Source organism: Chrysochloris asiatica, unplaced genomic scaffold (genome assembly GCF_000296735.1).
Source record: "Chrysochloris asiatica unplaced genomic scaffold, ChrAsi1.0 scaffold00122, whole genome shotgun sequence".
Lineage (NCBI taxonomy): Eukaryota > Metazoa > Chordata > Mammalia > Afrosoricida > Chrysochloridae > Chrysochloris > Chrysochloris asiatica.
The window spans coordinates 1,497,276-1,508,379 of NW_006408640.1; the positions used below are offsets into that span (position 1 = coordinate 1,497,276).

The 11,104-nt window shown below is 39.7% G+C and overlaps 1 protein-coding gene across 1 annotated transcript in view; it reads right to left on the reverse strand.

Annotated features, from left to right (window-relative positions):
• Window positions 1-11,104, reverse strand: part of PIEZO2 (piezo-type mechanosensitive ion channel component 2) — an 861,527-nt gene that overhangs the window by 132,243 nt on the left and 718,180 nt on the right. Inside the window, exons 27-28 of the mRNA XM_006868690.1 lie at window positions 9,812-9,908; window positions 3,863-4,022 (exon numbers count right to left, since the gene is read on the reverse strand). Of these exons, the coding sequence (XP_006868752.1) occupies window positions 3,863-4,022; window positions 9,812-9,908 (257 nt within the window). The remainder of the gene's footprint in view (window positions 1-3,862; window positions 4,023-9,811; window positions 9,909-11,104) is intronic.

Consider the following 11,104-nt stretch of genomic DNA (forward strand, 5'->3'; position numbering starts at 1 on the left):
AGTATCCTATAGCTCACATTCGGTCAAGTGACTTTCCACTCCTAGTAAATTTCCAAGTTTAAGACTACAGCCCTCAATGTAGATCATTCCTCAACATAAAGAAAACATAAATAAAAATCCTCACAACTGGATCCATAAGCAACATCATGTTAAATGGAGAAAAGATTAAAGTTGTCAAGGATTTTATTTTACTTTGATACACAAACAAATCAGACTACATACTGCATTTGGGCAAGCCTGCCACACATGATTTCTTTAAATGTTATAGAACAGAGATGTCATTTGGAGGACTAAGGTGTATCTGATTCAAACCATGATATTTTAAATCTCCTCATATGAAAGTAAAAGCTAGACAATGAAAATGGAAGACCAAAGAATTGATGCTTTTGAATGATGGTGTTGGTGAAGAATATTAAATATGTCATGGACTTGTTCATGGAAAAATGAACACATCTGCATTGTAAGAAGTACAGCCAGAACACTCCTTAGAGGGGTGGGTGGCAAGACTTCATCTTACGTCTTTTGAACATATTATCAGAAGGCACTATCAGAAGATGCTCTGGAGAAGGACACCATGTTTGACAAAGTAGAGAGTCAGTGAAAAAGAGGGAGACTCTATGAGATGGATTAGCACAGTGACTGCAATGTGAGGATGGTGCATGATTAGTCAGTGTTTTATGCTGTTATACACAGGGTTTATGTGAGTCACAGCCAACTCGACAACACCTAACAAAAAATGTCCCAGCTTCCAGCTTCCAGAAATAATGTAAGACCTGAGACAATGACTTCCTCACCTTCCTGCTGCTGTCCCGCTGACACCTTCCCTCCAGTGACAAGAGTTTGAGGGTGGGTAGAAGGTAGCACTTCACTGCCTACAACCTGTTCTTGCAGCAGATTCTTTTCCCTCCTGCAGCCTAAAGCACCGTCCTTTCATTTATCCCTCTACTTCAGCATTTTCAATCTTCCCATCACTACTGAAGTGTCCTCACTAGCATGTAATCATGCTCTAATCTTGCTAAACATAGAAAATGGAAAAGAAGCCATGTCCACTTCAGATTTTTCTATGTGTTTAAATCACTGGTGCTCACAGTCCAGTTTCTGGCCATCATTGTCTTCACGTCTCTACCTCTGCCTTCTCATCCCACTACTACTTGGCCTTGACCTACCAAGGTCACAAATTTCAATGTTCAAATGAAAGTATTCCTTATACAACACATCTGCTGAACTTCCGCTTTGAAACAACCTTCCATAGGTTTCTAAGATACTGGGCTCTCCTATTTTCCATTGTGACTCAGCCTTCTGAGTCTCCTTTGCAACCTCCTTTTCTGTCCATCTCTTCAATGCCCCTTCTCCCAATCTTCATATTTTCTTTAGGCAATTCCAATCACTTACTTGCTTTGATTCCATCTAAATAAAATGACCCTCCAATCTGTTCTTACTTACAGACTTGTATGATCAACTGCCCTCTGGACTTCCCAACTTGTTAAGTTTCATGTACTCATGGGGTCTAAAAGGATCAAGGAGCTCTGCTGAAACTGTTTCACTGATCGGCTGATATCTAAAAGGTTGATAATATGAATCCATCATTTAATCTACAGGAGAAAGATGTGGCAGTCTGCTACTGTGAAGATTTAGAGTCTTGGCAATCCTATGGGCCAGTTCTATTCAGTCCTAAAGAGTCATTAAGTTGAAATTGACTTGATGACAACCTTTTTTTTTTTAATCAATGGAACAAGACCTAAAATTCTACAGTTGTAGTCCTTCTTTCCTCCCAGGCTTTAGTTCCTCCACACCTGGGACTACCATCTGCTCAAACCAGAATCCTGGGCATGCTACCCATCTGCCCTTCCCTATTCATCACCATCTTTTCTTCTTCCAACCACTGTCTCACTGTGCCATTCTACGTCTTAAATATCTTTCTATCTTTGTCCTAGCCATTATTTCTATCTCAAGTCATCATAGAAGCCACTTTACTGGTTCCTCTACCTATAGTCCTACTCACATCAATCTCTTGTCCACAGCTCAAGCAGAGTGATCTTTCTACAATGTACATGACTTACTTGCTTAAACGTATCAATTAAGTTATTCATTAACTGAATATATTGTCTGTGGGATCACTTTTAATGTCATAGCACAGTGTATCAGGCCCCTGAGTGTCTGGCTTTTAATGTCCTTGTTAGCATACCTCTGACCACTCACTATCCTTATTTTCAAACCTTTGTGTTTTAGCCATTCTGGGAACTTAGGCTGCGAACTCTCTCATGTTGTTTCCCCTATCCTTTTTCTGGCTACCTCCTATTCTTTCTTCAAACTTGTTCCACACCTGCTGTGTTGGATATGCTCTTGATTGTCTCCTTATGTCATACTAGTCCCACTTATTGTAATTGTTTGATGGTTAACTTACCTTCCCATTGACCTACAAGCTCTATAAGGGCAAGAACAGTGGTGACATGAATTGATGGATGAATGAATGTGCAATATTTAGAAGCTGCATGAGAGTTCAGTGCCTTATATGAGGACATTGCCTTACTTTGACAAACATGAGCTGTTCTGTGAACCAAAGACATCATTGTTACATGAAGCTCATGCTTTGTAAAAAACTGTGACAACTTTGTGGAAAAGATACTAGCTTAGTAGTATGAACTGATATTCTAAGGATCAAATGTTTAAGGAAAGCAAAAAAGATGCACTTACAAAATATCAGATGCTATGTACAAGAGAATAAGGTTCCTATTAGGATGAGACATTATATTATACTTTGAAAATGAAGTCCTCAGTATTAGAAAATCAATTATAATGGTAAATTTCAGGGTCAATATAGTATGTAAAATTAAGTCATCATTCATTTATAGTGAGGGCTGAGGGTGCCACAAGTCTCTGTGGATTAAATGTAGGTCCCATTTGTATTTGGCTCCAAATAGGTGACAAAGGCCTGGAATTGTCCCCATACAAGGACTTTTAAAATAAACATTTTGTTTTTACTAGCATTGAAGAGACTAGGTCCTATGGAACTGGTGGCATAGATTATATTGTAAGTCAAAAATGATAAAACACTGGAAATTTCATATGATAAGACCAAAAGTGTCTAAGCTTTTTGAGCCTCTTGAATCAACAACAATTTAGGCCAAGGTCAACATCTCTGATATGCACAGTACAGAGAGATCACACACCTTGACAATGTACCCATATCACAGTTGTACTCGCCTTAATATCTATTCCTCTTCCCAGCCTTTATTCCTAAACCTGTAAAAATGGGGGAGAAACTGGGGAAAGGTTGGAGTCTACTTGGTAAAAAAAGATGGTAATGTACATAGTTCCACTGGCCCAGGGAAGATGAAAAAACTAAAAGCAAGCAAAAAAAAAAATAATAATAATAATGAAAATAAATAAGAGGGGTTCAAAATAAAGTTAGCAGAATACTTTAGTTCTTCATTGAATTTTCATAGAACATTATTTATAAAAGTTTCTTCTTAATGGAGGCAGAGATGGGGAAGACAAACTGAACTCTAGATTGATGTGGTCTAGGTACTGTGTTGACTGAGGTCAGGATGAACTCTTCCAGGGAGGTGGGCTACACAGTGAGACTTCTAGCCCAGTGTGTCTTTGGACCTAGAAAAGCATACCTTCCACAGTATCTCAATTCCTTGGAAAAGTGTGATGTGGCCCCATAGGCTTTCTTATTACTATTCTGTGAGGTCCTAAAGGCCTCACACTAAAGCCTTTTTGGATCAGTTTTCCTGGATGGGATTCTCAATTAGAATAAAATTAGGGTTATACAAGCAAGCTAAGACAGAAAGTATGGTGAAACTTACTTTCAAACAGGTTTCCTAGAGAAATCACTTGATTCCATGGCCTGACCTACCTCGATGCCAGGATCTGTGAGGCTTTTATATCAGCTACGACGTGTAGGAAATAGTAACTCATAAATACCCTTCTTTGCAGCAGGAGGAAGGCAAAACATATGCTGTCCCAAATAATCCCTGCCTCCCCACTGGGCAGTCTACATGATGAGTCATCATCAGCTAGGGTAACAAAGTAGAAAAAATAAATTAAAATCATCATCTATTTCAATTTTTTTTTAATAAAATCTATGCTATAGTCAGTCTTGGCAAATCACATAAGCATTAGAATATAATTCTGATACATTCACTTATTTATGAGTTGATTTATTCACAACTAAGCCACATTCTTCAACCTAATATTAGCTTCAATTTATAAGGTTGATCATTGGAGTGTGCTCTTAACAATGGGAGGCATAGGAAGGTCTCTTTGCAAAGGAAGAATTCTAAATATTTCCTTCCTTAGGAGAGGAGAACTTTCTTCTTCCCTAAAAAGGGCCTTGGAGAAATGATGTTTGTATATTCCAGTACCAGAAAAAATAATGCTATTATATAAAAGAAAGCAACCATTCAAGGAATGGGTTCTACACAGTTGTAACCAGAATAACAGTATACACAGTGTCATCTGTTAGAAGAAGGTGGGTACCAACAGTACATCTTACCCTAAGTAATAAAACAAAACAAAGCTCCCAGGGACTTTTCATCCTCAGCAAAGTGTAGCCTGGGTTGGAGGTGTTCCTGTAGCACTCACTGTGTTGCTATTGTAAAGTGTCTTCAAATCGGTTCAAGTTGGTTCTGACTCATAGCAAGCCTGCATAAGTCCAAGAAGCAGCTGGTGGTTTTGCACTCCTGACCTTGTGGGTAGCAGTTCAGTGTTTATCCTACAGTGCCACGCCAGGACTCACTGTTGTTGTTGGTTAATTCTGTCAAGTTAGTTCCAACTCATAGTGACGCTGTATAGGGTTTCTAAGTAGTAGCTGGTGAGTTTGAACCACTGACCTTATGGTCCAAGCAGACCTTGTGGTCCAGTGCTTTATCCTACATGCCACACCAAGATGCCAGATATTGTTGTTGTTGTTAGGTGTCATCAAGTCAGTACCGACTCCTAGCGACCTTATGCACAGAAGAACAAAACACTGCCTGATCCTGGGCCAACCTCACTATCGTTGCCACGCTTGAACCCATTGATGCTGCCACTTTGCCAATCCATCTCGCTGGGGGTCTTCCTATTTTTCTCTGACCTGCCACCTTAACAAACATGATATCCTTCTGATGCAACTGGTCCCTCCTGACAATATGTCCAAAGTATGAGAGACAAAGTTTGGCTATCCTGGCCTCCAAGGAGCACTCTGGCTGCACGCACTTCTTCCAACACAAATCTGTTTGCTCTTTGGGCAGCCCATGGCACTTTCAATATTCTCCTCCAACACCATAACTCAAAAGCATCAGTTTTTCTAATGTCTTCCTTATTCACTGTCCAGCCTTCACATGCATATGAGGTTATTGAAAATACCATGGCTTGGATCAGGCGCACCATAGTCTTCAAGCATGCACCCTTTGATAGCTCAGTTGGTAGAGTGGAGGACTGTAGACTGGATTTCAGATATAGGTACACATAAAGACCATGTGTGATGTTGCCCTGAGTTCTAGAATGGCAGGTGAGAGTAGCGTAATCATGACTTTTAACTTTGACTAGGCAAAGAGTCTAAATTCAGTAAACCTCATGCTTTTTCCAATTGTTTTGTGAGCTTGAAGTTCTCTTAGCCTCCTAAAGAGATAAGGGCCTAGAAGTCATAGTTGCCTTGATGACCTAAGATTTCAACTTCAACAACTAGAAATTTGAGTGGGTTCCTGTAATGTTCCTACTTGTAACTCATTTTCAGGTAATATAATCCTATACATACAAAGAAGCCCTGGTGTGGCACTGTGGGATAAAGCACAGGACCACAAGGTCAGTCTGAACCACAAGGTCAGCAATTCAAACTCACCAGTTGCTCCTTGGAAACTCAGTTGCTCTGAGTCAGAATTGACTCAAAATCACTTAGCAACAACAAAAATACATACACAGGACTCCTGGTATAGCCCTTTAGGATCAGCACTGGATTAAGAACCACAAGGTCGGCAGTTCAAACCCACCAGCTGCTCCTTGGAAACTCTATACAGGGTCAGTATGAGTCAAAACGGACTTGAAGCCACTTAACAACAATAACAACAATTAACTACAAAGTCAGAGATTGAAACCCACAAGCTGCTCCTAGGAAACCCTACACAGGGGTCACTATGAGTCAGAATCGACTCAACAGCACTCCACACAACAACAACAATGTACATATAATATCCAAAAGATTCAGCAAGAAAATTACTAGAACTAATTGAAAGATTTAGCAAAGAATAAGAATATATAAGATTAAGGGTATATAAGATCAACATACAAAAATCAGTCAAATACCTTTACACTAACAAAGAGAACTTTGAATAGGAAATCAGGAAAACAATACCATTTACAATATCCACCTAAAAGATAAAATACTCAGGAATAAATTTAACCAGAGAAACAAAATACCTATACAAAGAAAAATACAAAACACTACAAGAAACCAAAAAAGACTTACACCTAAAAGATGAAATACGTAAGAATACATCTATCTGGAGAAACAAAAGACCTATACACAAAGAAAACTATAAAACACTACAAGAAACCCAAAGAGACTTACAAAAATGGAAGAATATACCATTCTCATGGATAGAAAGATAACATTGCAAAAATGTCAATACTACCCAAAGCAATCTACAGAAATAATGCAATCCCAATCTAGATCCCAACATCACCCTTTAAAGAGATATATAAACTAATTATTACCAAATTTATATGGAAAGGAAAGAGACCCTGGATAAGCAAAGCATTATTAAAGAAGAATAACAAAGTAGGAGGCCTCACATTTCCTGATCTCAAAAATATTACAAAGCCATGATAGTTAAAATAGCTTGATAGTGGTACAATGACAGATATACAGATCAGTGACACAGAACTGAGAGCCTGGAAGTAAATTCATTCACCTATGGACAGCTGATCTTTGACAAATAGCCAAACTCATTAAATGGGGAAGAGGTAGTCACTTTAACAACTTTTACTGGCAAAATTCTATATCCATTTGCAGAAAAATGATACAGGATCCATATCTGACACTGAATACAAAAATGAACTCAAGATAGATCAAAAACCTAAATGTACAAACTAAAACTATAAAGATGAGTAAATAAAATGTAGGGGTAAATTTAGGGCCCTAAAACATGGCAGATCAAACAAAATGAAAAACATACAAACAGCAGAAAACAAATTAGATAACTAGAACACTTATGTGTATCAAAAGATTCCACCAAAAAAAAAAAAGAGAACCTTTAGACTGTAAGAAAAAAAAGTGACAATGACAGAATGAACAAGGGCCTAATCTCTAAAATGTATAGAAAACTTCAATACCCTGATAATAAAAAGACAAATAATTCAACTGAAAAATGGGCAGAGGAGTCTAGGACAACATGGCAGAGTAAGCAGATGCACTGAGCTGACCCTCTGCAACAAAGACATAAGAGACTGAGTGAAACAGATACAGATGATGATCCTGGAACCCTGAGCATCAGAGGAGAGGGCAGAGAGGTAGACTGAGTGCTGACTGGAAGAGGAAGCTGAACAGGAGCAGTGAGAGAGAAAAAAGAAGAAAAGCAGGCAGACTATGGATCAGCAAGGCGTGGTGCAGCTATCTTGAGCTTTTGGGAGCTGCTGTTGATATAGCGGCTTGTGGGCACAGGATGTGGCTGGGAGGTGATGTCAAGGTTGTGCAATTCTCCTTCATTCCCATGCCTTCCAGGTAGCTGGGGATGTGGCTGGTCCCCTCCCTCACCAAGTGAGTGGCCAGTGGCACCCCTTCCCGCACAGCCTCTGCTCTTCTTGGGGTTGGGTGCCTAGCATAGTGTCCCTGCTTCTGAAGATATAGGAACCTGCCCTGAACTGTGCTACACAAGCAGTGAACAGAGAATTGTGTTCATACTTCTGGTCTCTACTATATCCACAGGTAGTGAGTGCCTGAGAATACACCAATATATACTCATCAACTAAATATAAATGACACCACAGCGTCAGCTTACACAAAGAAACAAGACAGATCTTCAAACAAGTGGCCAGAATGCTGCTGTTGTTGTTAAGTGCCATTGAGTTGGTTCCGACCCATAGTGACCCTGTATAGGGTTTCCAAGGAGCAGCTGGTGAATTTGAACCACTGACCTTGTAGTACAAACTGACCTTGTAGTTCAGTGCTATCACACAGGGCCACACCAGGATTCCTAGTGCAGAGTCAGAAAATATAATACCAGAAATGGTATTGGAAATACCTGATAAGGATTTTAAAAGAATACTAATTAGACAACTTCAATGGATAATGAGAAAGATCAAGAAAACTACAGCTGAAAACACAGCGTAAACTAGGCAAAAACGGTAAACAAACTGACAAAATAATTGGTTCTGTGGAAGAACTGGTAGATTCAAAGTATTGATTTTGCCATTAGCAGCACAGCTCATAATTGACTATACTATCAAGGCTCTGGCTAGTGGGCAGTTACATATTAATCTGGGTGGAAGAGAAAACAGTATAAATAATAGTTCTGCAAAAAAAAAAAAAAAAAGATGGAGGCAGGGGTAGATACTGGAAGGAGTCCAAGAATTAAAGCCAACAGAGGTAAATACTACTATATACTACAGTAACAGTGATCTATGAGTGAATGCATGGAGAGACACGCAGGCTGAACAGGTGTGGGATGATGAGTAAGAGTATATTCACAAACATACATACATTTAACAGAGGATATCTGTACACATGTATTTACCTATGCTGTAAATATATCCATGAATATGGTAGCGCATACAGGGAGAAAAGTCAAGGAAATTTCTTAGACATAACCTAACACCTTGAGGGAGGAAGTCACTGGGCTTCGAGGCTCGGGATCAGTCTTGGGAGATAAGGTCAACTGGCATAACACAGTCCATAAAGACAATGTTCTATATCCTACTTTGGTGAGTAGCAACTTGGATCTTAAAAGCTTATGAGTGGAAATCTAAGGTGCAACAATTGGTCTTTCTCATTCTGGAAGAAAGAGGAGTGAGAGAATTGAAGAGGCATGGAAATGATTAGTTCAGTGGGCCATGGAACCACAAAAATATCTCCACAACCATGGGGATAAAAGAACTACATGTTGCCAAGCTACCACTATCAACTGCTCTGAAAGGGATAACATTAGAAGGTGCTGAACAGATTGGGAGAAAAGTGTTGAACAAAACTCAAAATTATAAAAATGACCAGGCACACTGGCTGGATAGAGACTAATGGAACCCCTGAGCCTCTTATACAATCTTCAGGTCTAAAAATGAACTCACCCCATGACTCAATTTTCAGTCAAACAACAGACAGGTCAATATGGGGAACAATAACACTAGGGAATTATGAACACCTCAGAATAACCAACCATTTGAGATCAGAAGACCAACATGTACTCGAGGTCAAAGTTCAAAAGGACAGAAATAGGAATGGAAACAGTAACCACAGGGGTGAAGGGGGATGAATGATGTTATGTTGTGGGAATTGCAATCAATGACATGAAACAAAAATGTAAATGAATTTTTGAATGGAAAACTGATCTTCTCGGTAAACCGTCACTCAATTCACAGTTAAAAAAAAAAAGATGAAGAAGTTCAGGTAGTAAAGTAGCACCACACCTAATTTCCAGATCTGCCAGGTCTGGCAAATACCAAGAATATAGGTGATAGTTCCATAATGTCCTATAGCCTTCATCTAGAGATAAGATTGACTTTTACTTTTATCTCTCTTTTTTTAATGTGCTGTTTGTCTAATTTCAAGACAAGAACAATACAACTGTCTTTCCTTTCCTCCCCTTCCATATCTAATTCTGCTTTTCATACTTACGCATTTTGTAGCCTTTGACTGTGCAGGCCAAGCTGAATGCCTGGATCAACCAGCAACTATTGTGAACCAAGCTCTCAATGTATCCACATGCTCCAATCTGAAAAACAGCGGAGGAAGTCAATCCCGATACTCTGCCCCCTGGAAAAAGTTTTGTGTGTTGTAAACCCAACATATACAAGAAGTCACAGCACCAATCATATTTTAAAATGTAATCACTATGAGATCACACATTAGATACCTCAGGAGCACCATCATTTCCTGGGGGAAATGAAACCAAATGAATAAAAGAAGCTCCCTTAGTGTAAAGCTTCCTAAACTTGGAGTCAATTTTCTTTCCAAAGTGGAAAATTTAAATTATCATAGGAACAAACTGAACTTTGGGGTACTAAATGGCTGAGCAGAACACTGAACCCTAGGACTTAGATTTTGGTTGAGTTCTTTTCTTTTTCTTTTAAATGTTTTATTGTGAATTATATGATAGTTTACATGGGGGAACTTCAGTTTTACATTTATTCCATTGTATATCATATCACTGCCATGGTTCCAATCCCCTCCATGCATCATCAACTACCCAAAGGGTATATCCCAGAAACCCGCCCCCTACACTTCTCCCTCCTCCCCCCAGTTTTCAGCCCACAGTCCCTATCCCTCTCTGGGTCCAAATTCCTCAGTCGCTTCATCACTCCACGTCATCATCACTGTCTCCATCTCAGGCATCTCTGTTTCTCTGGGCAGGGTCCCACCCTCGGCTCTTCTCTGTTGATGGTCCCAGAGGCCCGGTCCGCTCCTATCCTGGAGAATTAATCACTCCCTTCCTTGTTACAAAACTTCTACCTTTGCATTTCCAACCCTCATAATCCGTTCTGATAAGCATTAATCACTACAGTATCACGAGTTACCCATCTGTATCTCCTTTCATCAGCTACACCCAGACAGATTGAATAGTACCTACTGGAGCTTCTGCCTTCTGCCATGCTCCCTAGCACCAGGTTCCCTCTTGAAAGCTTGTAAGCCAGTCACTTCTTGCCTTTGTAGTCCCCCCCCCTCCCCATTTGAGTATCCAATGTCCAAGCTACCCTTCTCTGTCCACTCTGTGTGTTGGGGTGTGTGTGAATGTTTGTTGCTATGAGGATTTGTTCCCTCTTTTGAGTCGCTGCTCCATAGGTATAGGTCAAGTTCATCAGACTGTATCAGCTCACTCTTTTTTTTCTTTTTTCTTTTTTTCTTTTTCCCCTCTTCTTTCCTCTCCTGGTTGAGCACCGATCATCCAGTCATCCGGTCCAGGTCACGTGG